The sequence below is a fragment of the Rissa tridactyla genome, chromosome 8, assembly GCF_028500815.1.
Source record: "Rissa tridactyla isolate bRisTri1 chromosome 8, bRisTri1.patW.cur.20221130, whole genome shotgun sequence".
In the NCBI taxonomy this organism is placed as follows: Eukaryota; Metazoa; Chordata; class Aves; order Charadriiformes; family Laridae; genus Rissa; species Rissa tridactyla.
In genome coordinates, this window is record NC_071473.1 from 17,777,001 (window position 1) to 17,800,990 (window position 23,990).

Sequence of the window (23,990 nt, forward strand, 5' to 3'; positions counted from 1 at the left end):
GACCCCAATCGCCAGCCGAGCACTCACCGGGATCCCGCCCTCCCAGGCCTCGCAGCCAATCCAGCTCTTTGACTCCCGCGCCGCCAGCCAATGGGCTTGGTGCTTTCCCTCCGCGCCTCTCCCCTGCCCTCCGTAGTATCAGCCCAATGGCGCGGCTCCCCGGGGATTGACGCACGGCGCAGCCAGTGGCGAAGGGCGTCCCTCAGGCACCCCCTCTTCGTCTGTGAGCGACGGGGCGCTCAGCCAATGGTAGAGGGGTCCGGAGCGGATGTAGCCAATGGGCGTTGGGGAGGGGCGGCGCCGAGAGAGGATTGTTTATGTCCCGGGAGGGGAAAGTAGGTCAGAGCGCGGCGGCGGGGCCGGACCGTGGGGTCGCGCCAGGCCGGGCCGGGCAGGTGTGACGGGGACCGACCGGGAACCGACCGAGGGGCGGGTTGATGGGTGGGTGGGGAGGAGGGAGGGAGGGAGCTGAGGACCGAGGCCTGGGCCCGGGCCCGGCCGGGCCGTGCGGCCCGAGCGCGGCGGTCTGGCCTGGCCCGGCCCGGCCGCGCCTCAGCCTCTGGGCCTGGCTGAGGCCGGGGTGTGTGTATGTGTGTGTGGGCTACGTCTAGGGCCCGGCCCGCCGGCTCCCAGCCCCGTCACGGCCCTGCGGCAGCGCCCTTCGGGCCGATGGGCGGAGGAGCGGGTGGGAGCCGGCTGGCGGGGGGCTGCGGCCGCGGCGAAGGGTGCTGAGCCGCTGTGGGTGCTTGTCCGGGCCGGGAAGGGGGAGCTGCGGCCTGGGTTTAGAGTGCCGGAATCCCCGGTTGGAAGGGAACTCGGGGATCATCTGGTCCAGCCTTTCTTGGATGAAGTGCGCTCAAGCCGAGGTGGCCCAGCACCCTCTCCAGCTATATCTTAACGATGTCCAATGGTAGGGAATCCGTTGCCTCCCTGGGGAGATTATTCCAGTGGCTGATTGATCTCACTGTGAAATGTTTTCTTCTTGTTTGCAACTGGAATCTCCACAGGAGCAACTTGTACCCATTACCCCTCATCTTTTCCACCTTACTCTTGTAAAAAGGGAGTCTCCATCTTTGTAGCTACCCTTTAAATACTGGAATGTGGTGGTAAGGTCTCCCCTAAACTGCCTTTTCTCAAGGCTGAACAAACCTTGAGGTGCTTTCCCAACATGGCAGAGGTGAGACCTCCTGGTCTTGGTGGGTGGGATGCCCAGAGATCTTCAGAGCATCCGTGGTCACCTGCACAACCGGCGGTGGCTCGGCCTGTTCTGCTTTTCCAGGAGCTGCCAGCCCCTCAGGGACTGAGGCGCAGGAGGAGCGGGGACGGGTGCCTTACGGCTTACGGTGGGCACTAGGATGGGGCTGAGCCCCCGCATGTTTTGCAGGATTTGTGTGTGTCAGGGAAGCACCGGAGCGGGTGTGCAGAGCATCTGCCTGCAGCGGGGAGGCTGAGCAGGGGGAGCGGGTTCAAGGGAGGGGAGGGGGGATTACGGCCCTGCAGGTTCCTCTTGGTGGGGAGATGTTTTTTCTGCAAAGATAAGCTTTGGGAGAAATGAGACTGTGGGTGTCGAGGTTCACCTGTCGCATGTAATGCTCCTGCGTGGTGGCTGGGAGCTGGCAGGGTCTGTCAGGCTGTACGAAGAAGCCTACGGAAGTCTGTCTCTGAATAACATCCCTGCCCGAGTCGGGAGACAGAAGCAGCTGCTTTGCTTCTCTCTTGAGGCAAGTCGGGACAGGTCCGTGAAAAGGACGGTTTCCCTTCAGCGAGCAGGGAAGTGGTCTCTCCCCCACTCCAAACGCTGAGAGCAAAGTCTTCTCTCAGCGGCAGTTGCTCGGAGGTGAGCAAACAGCCTTCCCCGCACACACAGGCAGCTCAGCCACACAGGGCCGTGGAGGTGGCCAGGACGGTGCAGGTGGCCGAGCAGCGCGGCCAGAGCCCAGGCAGCTGCTGGAGGGTGACCAGGCGCCGGGGGTGCCGTGTTTTGGTGGCTGACAATCCTGACACTCCCCAGGCCAGAGGTCAGAGGCAGATGCTGGATCTGTGCACTGTGGAGGGGGCAGCTGCTGCTGCCGTTGTGTCTTGGGAGTGTTTTTTGGGGCCAGTTTGGCACCTGGGCTTGGAGAGAAGTTGACCCTGCTTGGAGAAAGAAAGACAATTCTGAAGTTTGCAGAAGCTTGCAATGCAAGAGGAACTTATTTTGTATCATTTTATCCACGTGCAGAACATGGTTCATGCTCATCTGTTCCTTGGGGGGCTGTGGAGACTTGGGGTAGGTTGCTTCAGAGGACAGAGCTCAGTGAGCGGTGGGTGGAAGCGGGACATGGCTGCTGTGTGTAACCTCCTCTCCCTTGCCTCCCCTACAGCTTATCTCTCTCAGAACAGCATGGCGCGACGCACGCGGAGCAGCAGGGCCTGGCACTTCGTCCTGAGTGGGGTGCGGCGCGAGGCAGACACCCGGGCGGTCGCCTTGGCCACTGGTGCGCGTGGCTGGGGCTACGACTCCGATGGGCAGGTAGGGCTGGCTGGCACTCGGGTGGCTCTGAAGCGACACGAGAGGAAAGCTGTCCTCTCCCCTGACAGCGGGCACTTTCTTAAGGTCTGTGAGACTGAGCAGCTAGTACTTCAGCACGCACAACTGGCCAGCATTTAATAAAATACACAGGCCACGTTAATGAGCTTTGTGCAAGGTCTAACGTGGGGCTCCTGGCACATCTTCCCACGGGAGGGAATGCTAAGCTGCTCATGGTCTGCTCCCTAGTTGTGCACGGCAGCTCTGTCATTAGCTGAGCCGGGGAGCTGATCGATACTGAGCTAACTACTTTTTTAAGCATAGGGTGTGTGTGTGTCCTATCTAAAGTACATACAATATTTTTTAAATATTCTTTTTCAACTAGTGATCTAAATACGTGTTTAAACCGGATCAGTTCTCCGGTCTGGCTCGCTGTGCCAGCTTCTGGTCTTTGCGCGCCTGGTAGATGGTGTTGGAAGGAGTGGAGCTGCTTCAGTCTGTGAAGTTACAGCCTCAGATATCTTCCAACTCAAATTCTCTCCTCCGTTTCCTGCACGTCGCTTCTGAACCCGGCCTGGGCATGCGGGTGTGCTGGAAGACGGGAACGCAGCAGGAAGAGCAGTCAGTAAAACAGTGCAAGGAGTGACTTAGATTCACCTCCACCATCCTTCAGCTCTTTTCTCCAGTTCTTAAGTGTGTGAGTTCAGTTCCCTGTGCAGCAGCAGGGGACACCAGGAAGGGCTCCTGGAGGTTCAGAGCTAGGGTAAAAGCCTTACGAGGCCGCTGCCAGAGCACGGTGTCCAAACCCAGGCTGCTGTGCTGCCAGAAAATGAGCCTTTTCTCTGCAGCTAGGGTAACTTTGTGTTTCTGCAGTGATGGGAATGGCTGGATTTCTAGATAGCAGGAGTTACGAAGGGCCAATGAAAGCCAGAAATCAAACTGTTTAATATGCAGGCTGGAGAAGGAGGGGTGGGCAGTGAGTAAGCCCGAGCCATTTCAAATCCCGCTGTCTTACACAGCTACAAGAACATGAATTTAAGGGTTTTCGTCTTTAAATACTGTTTACAAAGTCTGCCGTGGGGGTGAATAACGAGCAGGTACACCTGACCAGTGTGTAAACCCAGAGTAACTCGCTGCGACCCGTGGTAAGAGGCTCCATTAGGTGACACCAAACCTCCCATAACACAGGGATCGAGACGGGGCTTTGACTTAACAGCGTCCAGCACAGGGACACTTTGGTCTCTTGGCACTGGGGGATCGTAAATCAAGTTTTTGTCTTCCTGCATGAAAGTAAACAAAAGCCTTTTAATCCTTCCGTAGGTTCCCTGTGGGCCTGTCTGCAGCGCTGGCGTGAGGAGCTGCAGCCGTACTGCTTAACTGGTTCCCCTTTGTTCTGCCCTCTCCCCTGCCTGGCCTCCTCCTCTCCCTTTTCCTCCTCGGCTTATTTCCCTCCCTCGCTCCTCCGTCAGCTCCCAGCCTCTCCAGACCAGTGGTTTGCTGCAGCGTGCCCTGGTTTTGTGATGCCTTGGCTGGGGTCTCCAGTTGGCTGTAACCTGCCCGTTGAAAACTGTAGCTTTAGCCCAGAGTTTGCTTAAAAATACGTGTGTTAAAGACTTAGACTGTCACGCTGCTTGTCTGCTGTGACAGCTCCTCGCCCCTGGAAGGCACAAAGAACGTACCCACGTCATACAGTGCCCCGTGCTGAGAGGTCTCTGCAGCTCAGAGAGATGCTAGCCAGGTCCCAAAACAAGGTAGTTCGACTGGCACAGCCCCTTGCCTCTCTGCGTGGCAATTTAGGCCAGGGTACGATGCAGCCTTGCTGCCACCGGCTCTGTCACAAGCCTGGGGACCTCCCCGCGCAGCTCTGTGGCACGCCAGACCTCGGTGACCTCTGCCGGCCCAGCTCCCTCAGCCTCGGGGCATTCAGTAGTGACCATTCCTCTGCTTTTCCCCGACAGCACAGCGACTCGGATTCGGAGCCGGAGTTTTCCTCCCTCTCGCCTTCCATCCCGAGTGCCATCCCTGTGACCGGAGAGTCCTACTGCAACTGCGAGAACCAGAGCGAAGCGCCCTACTGCTCCAGCCTGCACGCCCTCCACCGCGTCAAGGACTGCCAGTGCGGCGAGGAGGACGAGTGTAAGGAAGGGGGTCCCCAGGGGCCCGCCGTAGTCCTTTGGGGTTTGAAGGGGTGCAGTCCCAGCCTGGTGGCACAGACTGTGCCCCTGCACAGGTCCTTTGCTTTGCGTGGGGGCCCTTATCTCCGCGCGGCGCTCCTTTGTTTACATCTCAAAGCCACGTAGGCTGTAGGAAGATTACAAGCACGTGGCCCCTGTGATGTTTGAAGGGCTGAGTGCTGAACTTGTTAACGCATCAGAGTTCACCTCTGGGGACCCGCTCTCAAATCCGGCTGAGGCCACCAGTGAAACCGGCCCTTGTGGTTACAGCCTCTTGCCGTTGATCCCTGGTAGGGCTGGCAGGCCACCCGGCTGCAGGGTGTGCTCAGAACAGAGCGGGGAGGTAGGCAGAGGGTGGGCTCGGGCTGGCCGAGAAAGCCTGTGGCATAGCGGGGCTCCCCCTTGAGCCTAGGAGAAGGGTAGGAAGAAAGGAGGCTCTTCCTGGTAGCCTTGGGTTAGCCAAAATGGGAACTGGTTAATGCTGACAGCTTCGAGTTGAGAGCACTGAACCATCCCCAGTGGGACACAGCAGAATAGGTCAGGCCTCAAACAACTCTCTGAGGAGCCCAGCCCTCTTAAACTAACAACAAAAAAAAAAAGAAAAAGAAAACTCCGACAGGCCTTCAGAATAAATGTCTGCCTGTCCTTTGGCTTGGGGATGGCTCCCTGAGGGCCTTTGCCCATCCTTGTCCCCTCTCTGCTTCCCAAACAGATTTCGACTGGGTGTGGGACGACCTGAATAAGTCGACGGCCACCCTGCTGACCTGTGACAACCGCAAGGTGAACTTCCACATGGAGTACAGCTGCGGCACCGCCGCCATCCGGGGGAACAAAGAGCTGGCGGACGGGCAGCACTTCTGGGAGATCAAGATGACCTCCCCGGTCTACGGCACAGACATGGTACGTGGGGCAGAGTCGCTTACAGGCAGGCAGAAATGTCCAGTGCTCTTTGAACAGGGACGGGGAGAATGCAGTACAGCCCACTGTAGAAGGTCAGGTTTGAGGCCATCTAAGGAACCCAAAGGTGCATGAGTCCATGGGATGTGGGTCTGACACCCATGCATCCGTGGGTCTGAGGGAACTGGCAGATGAAGTTGCTAAGCCACTATGCATCATATTTGAAAAATTGTGGCAGACTGGTGAAGTTCCCACTGACTGGAAAAGGGGAAACATAACCCCCATTTTTAAACAGGAGAAAAAGGAATACCCGTGGAACTGCAGGCCAGTCAGGCTTACCTCTGTGCCTGGCAAGATCACGGAGCAGATCCTCCTGGAAACTCTGCTAAGACACATGGAAAATAAGGAGGTGATTGGTGACAGCCAGCATGACTTCACTAAGGGCAAATCGTGCCTGACAAATTTGGTGGCCTGCTACAATGGGGTTGCAGCGTTGGTAGATAAGGGAAGAGCAACTGACATCATCTACCTGGACTTGCGCAGACTGTCCCTCATGACATCCTTGTCTCTAAATTGGAGACACAAAAATTTGGCAGATGGACCACTCGGCAGATAAGGAATTGGCTGGATGGCCGCGCTCAAATTGTTGCAGTCAACAGCCTGATGTCTGGTTGGTGACCAATGACAAGTGGCGTTCCTCAGGGGTCTGCATTGGAACCAGTATTTAGGTCTTTGCTGGGGACATGGACAGTGGGATTGAGTGCACCCTTGGCAAGTTTGCAGATGACACCAAGCTGAGTTGACACTCTAGAGGGACAGGATGTCATCCAGAGGGACCTGGATAGGATGGAGAGGTGTGCCCATACAAACTTCATGAGGTTCAGCAAGGACAAGTGCAGAGTCCTGCAGGTGGGTCGAGGCAGCCCCTGGTCCCAGCACAGGCTGGAGATGGAGAGCGGCCCTGAAGAGAAGGGCTTGGGAGTATTGGCAGATGAGAAGCTCAACGTTCACCGGCAACGTGAGCCGACAGCCCAGAAACCCCCCCACAGCCTGAGCTGCATCCCCAGCAGCGTGGGCAGCAGGGCGAGGGCGGGATTCTGCCCCCCTGCTCCGCTCTGTGACACCCCCCTGCAGTGCTGCCTCCAGCTCTGGGGCACCAACAGCAGAAGGACACGGGGGGGGGGCGTTGGAGTGGGGCCAGAGGAGGCCCCGGAGATGCTGGGAGGGCTGGAGCCCCTCTGCTGTGAGGACAGGCTGAGAGAGCTGGGGGGGTTCAGCCTGGAGAAGAGAAGGCTCCGGGGAGACCTTAGAGCCCCTTCCAGTCCCTAAAGGGGCTCCAGGAAAGCTGGGGAGGGACTCTGGACCAGGGAGGGGGAGCCATAGGACGAGGGGGAATGGTTTTAAAGTGGAAGAGGGGAGATTTAGATTAGGTATTTGGAAGAAATTTTTCATTCTGAGGGTGGTGAGCCCCTGTCCCAGGTTGCCCAGAGAAGCTGTGGCTGCCCCATCCCTGGAGGTGTTCAAGGGCAGGTTGGAGGGGGCTTGGAGCAACCTGGTGTGGTGGGAGGTGTCCCTGCCCAGGGCAGGGGGTGGCACTGGGTGATCTTTAAGGTCCCTTGCAACCCAAACCATTCTGTGATCAAGACAGAAACCTTCTCCAGCAGTTCATCTGGGCCTCCTTACTTTAGGAAGGGAAATTGGAGCCGAGAGCCTTCAACTCCGGCCTGAAACCTTTGACTTTGCTTCACCAAAACCTCTGGGTGTTTTGGACTGTGCCAAGAAAAGGAGGGGAGTCTCAGTTGTGTTTGCTAAGCTTGTGTTCTTTTTCCTCCTCGCCTTGCCTCCCAGATGGTGGGAATTGGGACGTCAGATGTGAATCTGGACAAGTACCGCCACACCTTCTGCAGCCTGTTGGGCAAGGACGAAGACAGCTGGGGACTGTCCTACACAGGTAACACAGGCAGGGCAGTGGCAGGATGGCTGGAAGGGCAGCAGCGAGCATAAGCGTTGTCCTAAGGTGTTGAGAATTAAACAGTCTGAAGGGGATGGAGGCCAAAAAGGCCATCAGAGCTGTGAGTCCCTTTGTTAATGACAGCCGGAGCGGCTGCCTGCAGCGCGCAGCTCTCGGAGCAGCTCCCCTTGCCTGCCTTTCACAGACCCCTTAGAACCGGTGTGTGACCCTCCAGGGTACCCGGCTGCTGGTTGCACATCATTGACTGGGGGTTTCCATGCCACTACCTGCGCTCTGGCATTGCAAAACCTCAGCTTTTCCCTTTTCTTTGCCCACTCTGGGGTGGGAGGGCCGGGATCAGGCACCAGAGGGATTTTTTAGGCACCGAGCAGGGCTGTACCAGTGGGAACTCGCAGTGCGGGAGGTGGGATGAATTCATGGAACGCAGGCTTTCCACTCAATGCTGTTTGTTGTGGTTTAAGGACTACTGCATCACAAGGGAGACAAAACAAACTTCTCTTCGAGGTTTGGCCAAGGCTCCATCATCGGGGTGCATTTGGACACATGGCACGGGACGCTCACGTTCTTCAAGAACCGCAAGTGCATAGGTAAGAGCAAGGGCAGCCACAGGCAGAGGGACTGGGAGAGAGGAGAAAACACTGGCAAAGGAGAAGACCAAGGTGTGAAGCGGGTGGGAGGAAGGTTACATTTGTTGTTTAATAGATTGGGATTTCAAGAGGCTGTTTTCCAACAGCTCTGTAGTTAATAGGTTCAGGGTAGCTGGGAGGAGTGAGATCACCTCCTCTAAACTAATGTGAACCCCCTCGATGCTGTCCCCCGGCAGGTGTTGCAGCTACGAAGCTGCAGAACAAGAAGTTCTACCCCATGGTGTGCTCGACGGCGGCCAAGAGCAGCATGAAGGTGATCCGCTCCTGCGCCAGCTGCACATCCCTCCAGTATCTCTGCTGTTACCGCCTGCGCCAGCTCCTGCCCGACTACGTGGACACGCTGGAGGTGCTGCCACTGCCACCAGGACTCAAGCAGGTGCTGCACAACAAACTGGGGTGGGTCTTGAGCATGAACTATAGCACGTCGAAGCCTTCCTCCTCCTCCTCCTCGGGAAGCGACTCAGATAGCTCCTGTGGCTCAGACGCAGAGGCCTGCCAAAGGAAGAGGTGCAGGAGGACATAATGTCTCTGCAGATGAACTGCGGTGAGGGAGTCGGGTGGGGTTTTGTTCCGCCGTCTGCGAGGGCTGGCCAGGCCTGATGCACCTCTCTCTTCACGGGGACTTCCATTTCTACTCGTTTGCAAAGATTTCCCTTAGGCTGTTGGAAATCTTTAGCCTAAACATCCGTCACATGCATTGAAAAGACCTGTCGACTCCAAGAGGTCCCAGCTCTGTGAAACAGGTAAACTGCAGCCACGCATGGGAGCTTCATCTCCTAACTTGCTCCCAAAGCCATCGCCTCATCCTCAAGGACCCCTCTTCTCTGCAGCCTGTCAGCAGAGACAAGATTTAAGGTGGCCTCCGTGGGTTCAAAGCGTACCAGACTCCAGTCACATAATGGACTTGACTCATCGAAAGACAAAATCAAAGAGCAGTCCCCAACTCCTGACTGTTGTGTGTTGGTTTGGTGTCTGCCATGGACTCCCCGCGCCGTGGGGCACGATCGAGCAGCAGCACGTAGGGAGACAGGGTTCCTGGAGATGCATCTGCGTCGCTGCTGTGAAAGAGCAGTTATTTGCACCAGTTGAGCTGCTGGTGATGTTTCTCGAGCCCCCGATGACTTTAGTTGCTTTGCATGTTGGCTCCTGCTGCTTCTCCTGTATCAAAGACTGTATTAAACTGTAATGATGAAAGTAGAAACTGTCTTTCATTCCTTTTACAGCCCCTGAAGGCAGGATTCTGAAGGCGCTTGTCAAAAATGGCCACGCTGGCACAGCTCCCAGCCTGGAGGGGCGTTTTAAAGGCAACATTTGTGTGTCGGATCTGGAGGAGGTAAAGGCGGTAGGGATCACCTCCGCCTCTGCCCTGGGGAGGGTTCTTGTGCTTCCCGCTGAAACACCAGTCTGGCTGGGATGGGTCAGCAGCAGAGCCAGACCTACACCCGCGGCTGCGCCTGGGAAGGGAGGCTGCAGGGGTTTATAACGCGTGTCCTTGGGCAGGTTACACAGGGACAAACAGCCCCAGAGCCCATCCCAGTGCCTGAGAATCAGCGCAGCCTCTGTGCCCGGAGCAGCCCCTCGCTCGGACTTCGCAGTCGGGCAGAGGGAAATGCTGGATGAGAGCCCGGGTGAGCGACTAATCCAGCAGGCAGCAGGGCCCCCCTGCTCTTCTGCGTTGGAGCTACCCTCGGATTTTAGACAGGCAAGAGGAGGGGAAAGCGCTTGTTACGGTTTGAGAAACCCAGAACAATTTATTGTCCTTTAGATGATTATTCTCTCACCTGATTGACCCCTCCCCACCAGGAAGGGGAATCGGGGGAAAAAACAAGGAAATCCGAGGGTTGAAATATAAACAGATTTAATAGAATAAGACTAAATAATTAAAAACACTAAAGAGCCAATATAAAATACACAAGGATTACCCTCAGCCCATTCCATCACAGGAAGCTGCGCACTCCCCGCAGGGGACAGCAAATGTGGGACACTGCAAGCGTTGCGGCTTCAGGAGGAAGGGAAGGGCTCAGGGCTCCAGCACTGGGGCAAGGAGTGCTCAGGATGGCAGCCAGCAAGGAAGAGAGAGAGAACTCCTCAGCAAACTTTCTGATTTATATTGACTGTGCCGTTCATGGTATGAAATAGTCCTGTTGGCAGCTCGGGTCGAGAGCCTGGGTCTCGCTCCTCCTCATCCCTGCACCTGGCGAGGCTTGAAAACAGAGACCTTGAAACCCGCACCCCAGAGCTGCCTATAAAGTAAATATTTTCACAAATTCAGATACTAGGGTTTTATAAAAATGCAGTTTTCCCATGCATTAGAACTCAGTCCCGCGTCGCTCAACCCAGGACAGCGCTTTAGCTGCTCCCCGTAGATGAGGACAAGCTGCCTTTTCCCCTGCTCCTCTTACAGACCTGCAAAGGCTCCGGTAGAGCTTTTTGCACCACATGCATTTATTCCCTGCTGAGCCCCACAACTCCCTGCCTTTCCTTCCCCCACGACGGATCTTTCAGCGAAGATGGCTCTCGCTTCTCTGGTGACAGGCTTTGAATGAGAACCTTGATCAACCAGGATGGGCTCGCTCTCGATCCATCCGTATTGGTGCTGCAGCCAGAAAAACCAGCCTTTGCTGGATTGCTCCTCCCCAGGAATTAACTGAAGCATCAGCAGCTGGAGGCAGAAGAGCCCCTGGCAAAGGAGGAACTTTGTTCGGAGGGTGAGCTCCCACTTCCACAGCACCGGGGGGGTGTTGCTTGGAGCCAGCGAGCTGCGGTTGACGGGAGGAAGTTCGGGGGTTTCTGTGTCACTGTGGAAGGCCCCAGTTAGCAATACCAAACCCGCAGGCACTGGGAAGTCCCTGACCCCTGCGGTCCTTCCTGCGGCTATTCCTGAGTAAAAGACCACAATGTTTGCTTTGGGAAAAGAGAAGCCCATCCTAACCCGCCATTTCACATGGAGTTTTCTGGAGCTCATCTGGGGTTTCCTCCTGTTGGGAGTTCAGCCAACGAACGCACCCCTCCCCTGCCCTGAGCTCCGGGTTACCCCAGGGATGTGGTTCCTCCCTGGCCACCAGCTGGTTCCGACGGCTGGTCAGTGTTTTCTGAAGTAACTCCAGCAGGAGCCAGCTGCCTGAGAAAGCCACCAGCAGGACCTAGAGTAAGAGGTCCAGTCTCACCAAAGAGCCAGTGGGGAGCAGAACGTTAAAAGTCAGGACATGCTGCAGAAAATACATGGCTCACTTGACAACTCACCTGAAAGGCAGCGCAGGCCAGACTTACAGAGGAGCTGATCCTGCGCTGCTCGGGGACAGCTCACTAACACTGTCACATCCAGCCCCTCTTCCAGCCATTCCCCAGCTCTCTTAGGAGACAGCCAGCTTTCCAGCCAGGGGGATAGAAAGCTGGGGCAGCTGAAAAAGGAAAGGGAAGCCAAGAGGCCGAAGAAAGCATCTGTAACAAGACATTTATTGATGTGCAGGTTTCTGTTCTGCAACGGAATCAGCTGCTTCCCCTGGCCGGGCTCCCAGCAGCGCTGGACATGCCAGCAGCAGCTCCCATTGCCCGGTCTTGGCAGATAAAAGGAGGCGGCTGACGGGCACGGCCCACGGTCCCTCTGTGTGCCCAGGTCCAGGACAAGGTCAGGGGCAGTGGATACCATGAAGAGGTAGATGCAGCGGGATAAGTCTGGCCCAACTTTCCTGCTGACGTCTGATTTCACTGGGATGTCACTGATCAGGAGACATTTTTCATCTTCTGTGCTGCAGTTTTCGTAGGCCTTTGAGCACGCAAGAGAAGGAAGCACGCAGTTAGCACAGATGCTCTAAGAGGAGACTCCAGTCTCCCCTGCAAGGCTCAATCCCGTCGTTACAGTGAGGATCCGTGACTGAGCCTTCATCCAAACGTACCAGGATCAGGGGATAAAACCCAGAAGAAACAAGATCTACCACTTGCAAACCAGACCTCACACACACTCAGAATTGTGCATTGCCCCTCCAGTGTACAAGGAGAGAACAGTAAAGCCACTTCTTCTGAAGCATCTGTGCCAGGGACAGAGATCAAAGCTCCAGAGAGGAGAGTACTGATTACATGACACTCTTTCTAAAAAGTTCTGTCACAGTTCCTGATCTAATGGAAAGAGTTTATGTGATTCACGCTCACAAAAACAAGCACTTGCTGATAAAAAAGTGTCTTCATGAATTGGGTAAGCTGCTGTCAGAGGGTTAGACAGCATATTCGTCTAATCCGGCTCCCCCGCCACCTCGCTGAGCCAGTTTAGCTCACGAACCAGCAGAAAGCTAAGGGGAGCAGGGAGAGGGAGCGGTTAGTGAGCTGAATCGGCTCCCTGAAGGGGCAGACAACAGAAGAGCAAGGAAAGAGCGGGGTATGCCGCTGGTGTCAGCAAGCGGTAAGAGAGCTGAGGAAATCCCTCACAGGCTGTAGGGATGACACGGATTTTCTGCTCGAGGGTGATGTAGAGCTGCCGGCCGGTAGCAGCAGCCACCTGCGACATCACCCATTTCCAATAAAAACAAGCAAAGCTGACAGACGGACCACGTTGGACACTGGCAATGGGATGCCTCCAACAAACCCTCAGCTGTGCTGGCTGGGGTGGGCAACCAAACATATGGCCAAGCAAAAATGCAAAGACACTTTGAGGGGGTGCTGTGAGGTGAGACCAAGGCCAGGAGAGGTCTGGAAGGGCCAACAGGAGGGGTAAGAAGCTACTGCTCAAACAAAGCTACGGTTCAAGTCACACACCCATCTGGAGACAAGCCTTGCCTTTCTGGAGAGCTGATTTCACACTCGGGGCTTGTTTGCTGCATCAACAAAGATCTTTATGCAAGGAAGCACGTGGCACCCCTCCCTGCCTTCATCCTCCAGGCTTTTCACAGGACATGGAGGGGTTTGAGCGCTTACCTGTAACAGGAGGCTTGGGGAGGGATATGCTTCTGCTACAGCCGCTGCTGTCACAGGGCTGACTCTGTTGAACCGCTGGAGTTGTCTCTTCCACACCTGCCGGAGTCCTGTGCTGTCCTTCTCCACTCACACCCCGCTGGCCCAGGCCCCGGCAGTGCAAAAAGGCACCTCCTGCGACCCCAGCTGCCTCCTGCAGAAAGACAGACTGCTGAGAGCCAGACCTGGGGCCGGTGCGTGCACTGAGCACAGGCCTGCAGACCCCAGATGCTGCAGCCTTCCCAAAGCATTCCTTCTAAAACCTTTTTCTGCCCAGGCCTAATATTTTTTCCCCCCCTCATAATTTTCTTTCCTTCCCTGGAAAGCTCTGGAACATCTTGGTGAAAAGATTTTCCTAAGGCTATCATTTTTGCTTCTTTCCTAGTGCGGAATGAGTACTACATTCACCATGAGAACAGAGGATTTTCGTCAGCACAGGGACTGAAAATGATCTTGAGACATATCTAGTCCAGGCTCTTACACTGATGGCATCACGGACAGGCTGGTAGCCACAGACAGATAGAATCACAGAATGGTTTGGGCTGAAAGAGACCTTAAGGCCATCCAGTGCCACCCCCTGCCCTGGGCAGGGACACCTCCCACCACACCAGGTTGCTCCAAGCCCCCTCCAACCTGCCCTTGAACACCTCCAGGGATGGGGCAGCCACAGCTTCTCTGGGCAACCTGGGCCAGGGGCTCACCACCCTCACAGCCAACAATTTCTTCCCAATATCTCATCTCAATCTCCCCTCTTCCAGTTTAAAACCATTCCCCCTCGTCCCATGGCTCCCCTCCCTGCTCCAGAGTCCCTCCCCAGCTTTCCTGGAGCCCCTTTAGGGACTGGAAGGGGCTCCAAGGTCTCCCCGGAGCCTTCTCTTCTCCAGGCTGAACCCCCCCAGCTCTCTCAGCCTGTCCTCACAGCAGAGGGGCTCCAGCCCTCCCAGCATCTCTGGGGCCTCCTCTGGCCCCGCTCCAACAGCTCCGTGTCCTTCTGCTGTTGGTGCCCCAGGGCTGGAGGCAGCACTGCAGGGGGGTCTCCCCAGAGCGGAGCAGAGGGGCAGAATCCCCCCCTCGCCCTGCTGCCCACGCTGCTGGGGATGCAGCCCAGAATCCTGTTCCCAGCACGTTCCTGTAAGTTCCACTGAGGTTTCCCAAAGCTCTGGGCTTGGGAGGTGACCAAGTCCAGTGACACAACTCACTTGTACAGGTGTTTTGCTATTGCCTTCCTCAGTGCAGAGACATACTGGACGAATTCCTGCCACGTGTCTAGGAACAGTACTTCGATTTTAGCCCACCAGCACCACCAGCGCCTGGAGGAGAAGCGACAGAGGTGAAACATGCAACTCGCCGACCAATGGGACAAAGACAGGCTCGGGTGGGCCAGCCGTGAGCCTGAGGCCCTCACCCTCCTCAACCCTCAGCCAGGAGCGCTGGTGTCAGCCCTGGCCACCAAAGGCACCCAGTGAGAGGAGCAAGGAAAGCATATGGGTAGGACACTTCCCTTGGCAGGATGAAGCTGGGCTGGGGGTGGAAGGGGAGGGAGGCTGGGCTGCATTAGCTCTGTTTACATGGGGCCACAGTAAAGCCTGCTCATCCTTCTTAGCTCCCAGTAAGCCAGCGAGTCATAACCCCCTTTGGGGCATACTCAGGCAGGGCAGGAATTTAGTTCAAGGGATATCAAGCAAGGGTTTAAACGGTATTTGACCTAGTTTGTGACTACTGTGGCACCAAAAGGAACATTGCTGCTCTGCTGTGGGACACAGGCTCTGCAAGGCAGAGACCCGAGAGAGAATCAAATGCTCCTTTCACAGCTAAATGGGCAGTTCTTGGTGGGGCTGGGGAGGGGAGGCTGGATCAGATCTTAAGCCTTGAAGCAAGGTCTTAAGAACAAGAGGGTCCAAACCATGCCTTGAAGTCTGCAGTCCCTCTTCAATTCCGTTGCCAGCCATGGAGAAGGAGGAGGCATGAGGATGCAGCCTGATCCGAGCCAGCCACCGCCTCCCCTGGCAAAGCATTCCTTACACACAAGAGCTCACCAGTGGGAGGCTTTTCCGCACAGCTCAACCCTAAGGAATATAAAACTTGAAAGAGAGTAAGAAGTTTTACCTCCAGTAATCTCCTCCTGAGTCACAGCCAGCTCTGGGCCAGGCTGGGAGCTGGGACGTTGCCTTCCAGGGCTCAGTGCCTGCTGCCTGCCTGCTCGCCTGGCAGAGTGACTCTGTTGTAGAGCACTTGGCATAGGTCTTGCTCTGAGGCCTGTATCACCTGCATTAGGGAAAGGAGGCGCTTAAGAAAATCTTCTGGCTCTACCAACACCTCTTTCTCCTCTTCAGTCTTCACCTTGGGGCCATCCTAAAGAAGATGAAATCATTCCCAACAGAAGCAGGGGTCCAGCATGAAAGCAGACAGCAAGTCTCCACCTGTGCAGGGCCCACACTGTAAGAGGCACTAACACTCGCAAGGCTACGTCAATACTACACTGGTGAAAGACGACGGCTGAACTGAAAGGTAAAAATCCTCCCCCAAAAAGCAGATCACTGAAGGTGCAAAAGGTACGGAAGGCAGTGACAACTGCAGAAGTTGCTAACTATGATGAAAGGACACAAAATGGCTTTGCATTGCACACTGTTAGACGACCACGTTATCTGCACCTACGTTATCTGTAGTCTATTATATGACCACAGTATCTGCAATGTTTTGTCCAGCAACAGCAGAAACAGAGTTCTGCCTCCGCCTGAAATTCCTGTAGTGGGGCTGAGTGGGGGTGAGCACGAGAACAGCCTTCACTGCCACGCGGATATCGTTTTACACAGAAGCTGCCGAAACCAAACTGAAATGGGAACTGTGTTTGGTGCCAGAAGGTACATGCCCTTTCAGGTTCCCAGTAAGGGGGCTCAAGAAGCGACCACTGAGCTTCCCACACGAGGGGCCCTGCAGCAAATTTGCCCAGCCTCTCCCAGACGCGCAGCTGTTGCCTGTGGCAGCACGCCATGCACAGCTGGGCTGGAAATGCTGCTACGTACCCAAGAAAAACCTCTGCATCAGTGACTTGTGGTCTCATTCTGGCTTACTGCAGGCTCCTTGGGCTCACCCTAGATGCACACCTGCCTAAAACAATGAGATGTAGATGTTTAAAAGACATTGGATTTGGAATAATCTGGGTGAGAGCTAACTGGTCACCAGTAATCAGCGTTTCTGAGGCTGATGCCCAGCCTGGAGAGGCAGGTCAAAGCTTTCTCCCCACAGCACAGCAGTTGCTGGTTACCACGTACAGAGAAGATGAGAAGGACTCACTGGAGTGGACGGAGCGTTTGGCATGTTTCTCCTCCAGGTTATGCTGCAGGGAATTGCCTGAGGCTCAAAAGAGTATTTACAGTCCAAGGAACTTAAAACATTCACCCAAGCGTCTGAGCCAGGATCTTTGAGGAGGCCTGTGGAGAAGGACAGAAAAATCCTGACATAAAAAAAAGAGGTATTTTATCAGCATTAATAAACAACAACAAAAATGCAAGTGGAAAATGAGGAATTCTGCAAGCGTGGGAAGTCTGGTTGCCTACAGCGTATGCACTTGCTGGCTGGATTGCTGAGTTATTGACTTCATCGTTGACCACCTCTGCAGGCACCTCTAAAATTGTCCTTTGTCACTCCAGCCAAGTACCTGGACAGTGATGGGCGGTTTCCCACAATGACTGTAAAAACCAGCTCACACATTCTAGGTCACTAAGGGAAACTTTCAAAGCCTTCTCTTCTGTTCCCTCAAGATCTAATTTTACAAAATTTGTAGAGACTTAATTATTTTTGAAATCTATCTCTCTCTGTGAAAGAAGACTGTGCACGCTACTACTCCAGCAGCCAGGCTGGCCACCCCCTGGACATCACCGGGGAGCCCACGGAGAACAGGCTCTTTATCACTGGTTCTGCAAGCGCTGTCAATTGTAGCTACCGTGAGTTGACACCATCCGTCAGGCACCTTCCTCACCTCCTCAAACCAGGCGTTTGGACGGTTTTCTTTGACAGATACCCGCTCTAGACTGAATTTATTTGAGATGTTTCAACAAAATAGCACAACTATTTCTAAGAATGCAAAGGGAGGGCTTAAGAACATGCTGCTTGTCCACGTTAAAAATACCAACACCTTGTTTTACGAGGGAGCTTTGCCAGTTGGACTGCCCAGCCCAGCCCCAAGCTGCTCCCCGGGTCAGGAGGGACCTCAGGGTGCAGGGCAGGGTGCTGCAGGCATGGAGCAGGCAGAGTGCTCCTCCGTGCTGCCTGCGCTCCCTCTGCCGGCACCCGGGAAGAGGAGGGGAAAAGCTGGTGCAGTGAGGGATGGAGAAGAGGGTTGGGAAGGCAGAAGAGGGGTTGGGACCTCTGCAGGAATGAGGGTAGAATAAAGAGATGAGCAAGAACTAAACCAATTATCACTGAGGCAGAGGGGAATGTGAAACCCAGGGACAGAGAGAAACTCTGAGGACTCGGCGGGTGCTGATATAATCGCCACAGTGGAGTTTTTAAAGTGCAAATCACGCGCATTTTCCCTGGTGGGCTGTGCATGACACCTGGCCAGCCTGCTTCCCCAGGCTGACCCCGCTCAAATGGGATCGCTCACCTGGAGAAAGGCTGTGAAAATACACTTCTGGGACCTCCACCACCTCCCAAGCACCAGCTGTACCCACGACTTCACACCAAATTCCACAACACAACAGATGACAATATTTATCCCCCACAGTTTTTTTCTACTGGAGGAGAGTGAGCAGACCAAGTCTCTAAACAGAACATTTAAAGATACAAACCACATGTGTCCTTAAAAAACATGTTTAGTTAAACAAATCTTGCTGCTAGCAATTGGCAGTGGAGCAAATGCTTACCATAAAGATAATGTAATCAGCAAAAAGTAGTGCATGACAGATGCTAACGAATAGAGTAATTCAAGATATAACGCTTACGGCTCTAATTACACGTGTGCGGTGATGAGCTTGGATTCAAGTTGTTGGGGACCGGGACACAGCATCACACTTACCACACCGGCCACTCTGTCCCTGACAAAATAAGCCACCTCATTTTCTGCCAGCGAAGCTCTGCACCGTAACCTGTGGGGTCCTGATGCCCTGAACATCCTCCCCAATGAGGCAGAGCAGTTCTGGAAGCAGACCCAGCCCTCTGTGAGGCACCTGCAGAACCTATTTCAGGCGCTGGTATTTCCAGAGGCTTATTTTGGAGCTGAACCAAGAGGCGAGTTCCAGACGGCAGGTAACATCGCCCAGCCCAAGCAAGCGGTGGAGATTGGGACTACAGGTCTTCTTATCTCTTCATATCGACCCTGGAGGACGTGAGCAAATTAACAGCTGGGAGCTCGCTGACCCAGAACTAGATCAGAAACATGGGCTTTATAAGGACATGCTCCCAGAGCCCTCTGGGGCTGAAGGGCTGCCCTTTTGCTTTGGCAACAAGGCCCGGAGAAGTTAAGAGCCCATGTTCAAGAGGTGACAACCTGGGTCAGTCAGCCCCGGAGCTGGAGGGGTTGGTCCTTCTGGGAAAGTAACAGAAGATTGGGAGAAGGACTGTAAATACGCTCCCGTGACTTGCACCTGGGGTGTTGGAAAACACATATATCACACTAATCGTTGTTTAGTCTTATGTGCTTGACAAGCAGAACATCCACACTTAGATAACGCAGGCCTGTGATGGACTCAGGAGCGCCTTATCGAACATGCCTGAGATTCCTGCCCTGCTGTCCGAGAAGATCAAAGCACAATATGCCTGCTTCAACCCCTGAAATACAGGCAAGAACAGCAGGTTCAAACTCTCTCGCTAGCAAGGGCTCTCGCCAGCAAGGACTGAGCCCCGCGGTGCCTGCATTCCCGCTTGCTGCTTCAGATATCCCCCAGTTCACAAGGTATCGAGATTAAATTTACTCTTTGCATTTCATCTGTGTTTTTGTGGTTGTTCCTGCGTCCTGCCCGTCTCGGCTCACACAGTCCTCTCTCCATGATGCTCAGGAACGAGGTGGGGACCACAGCAGCTGCCCACGCAGTTTAACTGCTGCGGTCACAACGGAGATACGGAACCAAAAGAGCCTAATAAACACCCAGGGGCTGCGTGGGCCCCAGGCCCCGGGTGTCCCACCCCGCACAGGCCTCCCCGGAGGCCCCCCGGGCCGCCCCAGCGGGCTCGGCCTCCCCGGCTCCGCCCCGAAACCCCCATGCCCGGGTGGGCGCACACCTCCGTCAGCCGCCGGCACCGCTCCGGCCGCTGCTGCCGCTTCTCCAGCGCCTCCTGCTCCTCCCGGCTGCAGCCTCCCCGGGGGCCCTCCGCCGCCTCGGCCGGCCGGGCCCGGGCCGGCTCTCGGGCTCCGACTCGGAGTCCGGCCAGGCGCCGGCCGTTACCGAGAGCCGGCGGGAGGCGCCAGGCCCAGCCCGTTGCCATGGGAACGGGGACAGCACCACCCTCTAACGGGCCCCGCCGGCTCCTGGGCCCCGGCACGATCGTTCCGCGGGGGGCGGGTGTCGGGGCGGGGGCTCGGCCCCTTTAAGAGCGGCGCCGCCATGATCTGCCTGGTGCTGGGGCTCTTCGCCGGCCTCTTCCAGAGCGGTGCGGGATGGGACTGGATCTCGATCTCCCCTCTATCGCTGGGTCCCTTCTACCGCCGGGACTAGCCCCCCTCCCCGCCCCGTGCCGGCGCGGGCCCTCCGCCCCCCTTCTACCCCCGGGGCTGGGTCCCCCCGTCCCCGGCACCAGGCCGGCTTCTCCCCACCTCTGTGCCCCCCACTCCGGGACTGGGCCGGTTCCCCCACACCGTTCCCGACCGGGCCGGGACCCGGTTCCCCCTTGTGTCCCACCCCCGGGGCCGGGCCGGACCCCCCACCCTGCATTCCCCCCGGCGGGACCGGGCTGGGACCCCCCCTATGCCCCCGGGGTTGGGACCCCGCTCTCCCTCTGTGCCCACCCCGGGGCCGGGCCCCCCTCTGTGTCCCTACCCGGGGCCGGGCCGGGCCCCCGCTTCTCCTCTGCCCCCAGGCCGGGTCCCCCCTGTGCCCCCGCGGCTGAGGGGCCCGGGCTGGTCTCCTTCCCCCCCGCCCCCTCACACCTCCGCCCTCTCCCTTCAGCCTTCGGCGGGGCCAGCGAGCGCACCTTCGTGGCCATCAAACCGGACGGGGTCCAGCGGCACCTGGTCGGGGAGATCATCCGGCGGTTCGAGAGGAAGGGGCTGCAGCTGGTGGGGATGAAGCTCCTGCAGGTGGGTGAATGGCCCGGCCTGGCAGGGGGCGTCCCTGGTGCCGAGGGGCCCAGGCCGGAGCAAGGCCTTGGCTCCGCCGTGAATCCTGGGCAGTTCCTGCTGGGGAACAGCCTGCTGTTGTCCTTTGGGCAGCACATCCTCGCAGGTTGCAGAGAGGGTGGCTCCCAGGTGCCGAAACTGCTGCTGGAGGGGTGATGGCTGCTATGGGGAGTGTGGTAGCCCTTTGCTCTGTCCGTGCTCTCGTACGTGGCTGTTGTAAATGGGCCGGTGTTGCTCCTCTGACCTAGAAGCTTCCCCCCTCCATGGGGGCTTCTATAAAGAGATGCCCCCAGAGCCCTCTGGGGCTGAAGCGCTGCCCTTCTGCTTTGGCAACAAGGCCTGGAGAAGTTTGGAGCCCGTTTTCCCGAGATGCCAGCCTGGGCCTGTCAACCCCGGAGCTGGAGGAGTTGGTCCATGATGCTCAGGCTTCAGCAAAGTAAAACCATTTTACCCCTGGAAGCGAGCGTCCGTGCGGGAGCTTAGTTACAACACACACTGTGCAGCTTCAGCTCCACCTCTGAGTTGCAGACCTTGCCCGTTTCCCCCCTGTTCGCAGCAGACTAAGCTTTGTGCTCTTTGTGCTCAGGCCTCGGAGGAGCTGCTGAAGGAGCACTACATCGCCCTCCGCGACCGTCCCTTCTACAGCCGGCTGGTGAAGTACATGAGCTCCGGGCCCGTGGTGGCCATGGTGAGTGCTGGCCGGGTTCTCCTGAACCAAGGAACAGAAAGTAAGCGCAAAGTATAAGCAGCAGTGGCGTGTGGTACGATGGAAACAAGGCAGCCTCTCTCTTCAGAGGGCCTCTCGAAGCTGTACTGAACTGCAGGGGCATTTTGTGTGGTAAATCAAATCCACAGACAATTCTGATTATTTTCCAAAATGAACTTTTGAAGACTGTTTACAGAGAGACCCTTTCTTGTCTCTCTCCCAGGTGGATCAGGTGGGGAATTTAGAGGACAGCCAAGATGAGCTGTGGAAGGTGATTCTTGTTTTGCTGCCCTGTAGGTCTGGCAGGGCCTGGATGTGGTCAAGACAGTTCGCACAATGATTGGGGAGACTAACCCAGCCGAATCCAGGCCTGGCACCATCCGAGGAGACTTCTGCGTTGAAGTCAGCAAGTGAGAGCTTTGGCTTTTTGTTCCCTCAGTATTTCTGTGCATCCTGTGCCAGCATCCCTGTGAAAGGCCTGTCTAAGCCATGGGAATCTGCGTCTGCAGAGCAGAGCTGCTCCCTTCTGTGCTCCGATCAGAGCTGTTTCCCTCCAACAGCTTGCAGAGCAGCCCAGGCAGGAGGTGCCGACCTCTGCCTCCTGGGGCTGGCTTTGCCAGAAGGGAAGAGCCCAGCTTTGTGCCTTTCCTGCCTCCTAAGGGCTTCTCTGTTGAAAGGAGGTGGGGTTTGCTTGTCTTTTGCTCTGGGGAATCAAGACTCAGGCTGGGAAGAGGAAGAGAGAAGCCCTCTCAGCCCTTTCCGTGGGGAGCAGGGCACCTGGAGAGCTGCTGTAGCTCCACCAGGCATCTGAGTCTGTAACGAAGGCCAAGCAGGAGCTCTCCACGTGTTAGGGCTCTTCACCAGTGAAGATCCACCAGCTGTGACCTCAGGTGGCTACAGCCTGGCTTGTGTCAGACACAGCTTTTATTGGACCCTCCTGGATAAGGTTTCTGTTCTGTGGGGTCTGATACCAAACCTGCTTCAATGGACCCATTTTGACAGAAGGAAGGGGGGAAATCTGGAGGCAAAACTTGAATTATTAACGTAAAAACAAGGTGCCCTGGTTTGAGGCAAAACAGAACCAACTTTCTGTTCAGTAATTTTATTTCTTAGCTAGGCCTCTTCTAACTCTCTGAAATTACCAGTATGTTGTGTCTGGAGGGGTTTGCTCAGAGTGGTAAGACAGTTTGTGCCAAGGAATGGTACGCAGAGAGGCTCTTGCTTCTACTTATTGCTATAACAACCAAGGTCAGCTAATTTCGTTATTTGCCCCGTTAGAGGGTTGGAAGCGGAAAAACGTAGAGGGGTCCCACCTGCGGGGAGGAGTGGACAGGACAGGGGACCAAAAACTGACCAGCAGGGGTATTCCATCCCATCTGCCCCATGCTCAGTATAAAAGCTGAGGGGTCAAAGGGTCAGCTCTCTTCCTTCAATGGCTGATGTCCGAGGAGGACCCTGTCTGTTCATCTGCCTTTGATCCCGATCTGTGTGTTCCTGACTCCAACTCTGGAACCCAGTTCCCACCTGTGGCTGAGTCCAGCCTGGGACTTCCCCAGTACCTGTGGGTTACGTCAGCCTGGGAGCTTAATAACGGGTTTGTATATACTGTACCTATTTCATTATTTTACTTTTTATCTTATTCTTAATATCTTATTAAAGTAGTTTAGTTTCTTCTAAACTCGTAAATCTCTCTTTATCTCTCCCTGTCCACGAGAGGCTGGGGGGGAGCATCTGTTGCCAGCCATTGGACAATTTGGCCAAAACCATGACACAAGGCAAGCCCCAGGTAAACAGCCACTTGGAGCTCCTCTGGTACCAAACAAATGTTCCTCATCGTAGGAGGGAGTGCTGGGAACTGGCAGCTCCTGCATGTCCATGACCTAAGCCATGATCAGTGTAACCACGCATGAGCTGGAAGGAGCAGGGCTGCGGGGCAGGAAAGAATGTTGTAGGAAGTCACTGGCTCAATTGGTTTAATTAAATTGGTCAAGGTGAAACTTTCCAAACTGCAGCATCCCTTTCCAACCTTTCCCTACTTAGTGCCGGCTGATCCTTTTTGTTTTCTGCACAGGAATGTGATCCACGGCAGCGACTCGGTTGAGAGTGCCCGTCAGGAGATCTCCCTCTGGTTCCGCCCGGAGGAGCTGACTTGCTGGGAGGACACGGCCGAACACTGGATCTACGCGTGAGAAGAGCAGCCCAAGGGGAAGTACACCTTCCTGACCAGGCACGGGACGTTTTTGGACAAACTGATTCATACCGGATTAGTGGCTAGAAGGGTAGTCAAACGTTTAACCAAGGCTAATGACATCGAGCAATTTCACCAAAAAAGGAAAGAAATAAACAAGTCAGATAAGCCCTCTAGGTGGAGCATAAAGAGAATTAAACAGACGCAGGACATCCAAGAAGGATTTTAGGCGGTCCGGATAAGCTGTGAACCCTGGAGTACCTAATCAACGGGAAACAGGGGAGGGAAAATTCGACTGGGATTAGGAAATAAAAAGGTGTGCTTCAAGAACCAAAACTGGGCCTACTTGCTAGGTCACACGCTCTTGCAAGAACTTGAATAAAAATGTGCTTCACAGAGGATTCTGCCTTCTCTTCTCCCAGCTGAACCCCCCCAACTCTCTCAGCCTGTCCTCACAGCAGAGGGGCTCCAGCATCTCCGGGGCCTCCTCTGACCCCGCTCCAACAGCTCCATGTCCTTCTGCTGTTGGTGCCCCAGAGCTGGAGGCAGCACTGCAGTGGGGTCTCCCCAGAGCAGAGGGGCAGAATCCCCCCCCCTTGCCCTGCTGCCCACGCTGCTGGGGATGCAGCCCAGGCTGCGGGGGGGTTCTGGGCTGTTGGCTCACATTGCTGGTGAATGTT

The 23,990-nt window shown here is 55.7% G+C and overlaps 3 protein-coding genes across 5 annotated transcripts; 2 read left to right on the forward strand and 1 right to left on the reverse strand.

Moving 5' to 3' along the window:
- The first annotated feature begins 143 nt into the window (after positions 1-143).
- On the forward strand, positions 144-9,400 carry SPSB3 (splA/ryanodine receptor domain and SOCS box containing 3). Of its 3 annotated transcripts, none has more exons than XM_054211090.1 (7): positions 144-249; positions 2,364-2,512; positions 4,468-4,645; positions 5,396-5,583; positions 7,429-7,531; positions 8,014-8,139; positions 8,376-9,400. In XM_054211090.1, the coding sequence occupies exons 2-7, from the start codon at positions 2,384-2,386 to the stop codon at positions 8,720-8,722; spliced, it is 1,071 nt and encodes a 356-aa protein (XP_054067065.1). In that variant the 5' UTR covers positions 144-249; positions 2,364-2,383; the 3' UTR covers positions 8,723-9,400. The 3 variants fall into 3 exon arrangements, with proteins under 3 accessions (XP_054067065.1, XP_054067064.1, XP_054067067.1); XM_054211089.1 differs by lacking the exon at positions 144-249 and adding an exon at positions 271-395; XM_054211092.1 differs by lacking the exon at positions 144-249 and adding an exon at positions 316-335.
- A 640-nt stretch (positions 9,401-10,040) lies between these two features.
- EME2 (essential meiotic structure-specific endonuclease subunit 2) lies at positions 10,041-19,589 on the reverse strand. Its single transcript, XM_054211782.1, is given in 8 exon segments — positions 10,041-11,342; positions 11,443-11,965; positions 13,108-13,297; positions 14,343-14,438; positions 15,231-15,333; positions 15,336-15,408; positions 16,408-16,574; positions 19,347-19,589. Coding segments are annotated over 8 exon segments (1,485 nt in total). The 5' UTR covers positions 19,567-19,589; the 3' UTR covers positions 10,041-11,229.
- LOC128913476 (nucleoside diphosphate kinase 3-like) lies at positions 19,571-23,802 on the forward strand. Its single transcript, XM_054211107.1, has 5 exons — positions 19,571-19,731; positions 20,247-20,377; positions 21,003-21,104; positions 21,420-21,532; positions 23,194-23,802. The coding sequence occupies exons 1-5, from the start codon at positions 19,686-19,688 to the stop codon at positions 23,309-23,311; spliced, it is 510 nt and encodes a 169-aa protein (XP_054067082.1). The 5' UTR covers positions 19,571-19,685; the 3' UTR covers positions 23,312-23,802.
- The last annotated feature ends 188 nt before the right edge of the window (positions 23,803-23,990 follow it).

Coding starts and splice junctions, on each gene's coding strand:
- LOC128913476 (XM_054211107.1), top strand. CDS start 19,686: ATGATCTGCCTGGTGCTGGGGCTCTTCGCCGGCCTCTTCCAGAGCG. Junction 21,105..21,419: donor CCGGGCCCGTGGTGGCCATG/GTGAGTGCTGGC, acceptor GCTGCCCTGTAG/GTCTGGCAGGGCCTGGATGT. Junction 21,533..23,193: donor TTCTGCGTTGAAGTCAGCAA/GTGAGAGCTTTG, acceptor TTTTCTGCACAG/GAATGTGATCCACGGCAGCG.
- SPSB3 (XM_054211089.1), top strand. CDS start 278: ATGGGCGTTGGGGAGGGGCGGCGCCGAGAGAGGATTGTTTATGTCCCG. Junction 2,513..4,467: donor GCTACGACTCCGATGGGCAG/GTAGGGCTGGCT, acceptor TTTCCCCGACAG/CACAGCGACTCGGATTCGGA. Junction 4,646..5,395: donor GTGCGGCGAGGAGGACGAGT/GTAAGGAAGGGG, acceptor CTTCCCAAACAG/ATTTCGACTGGGTGTGGGAC.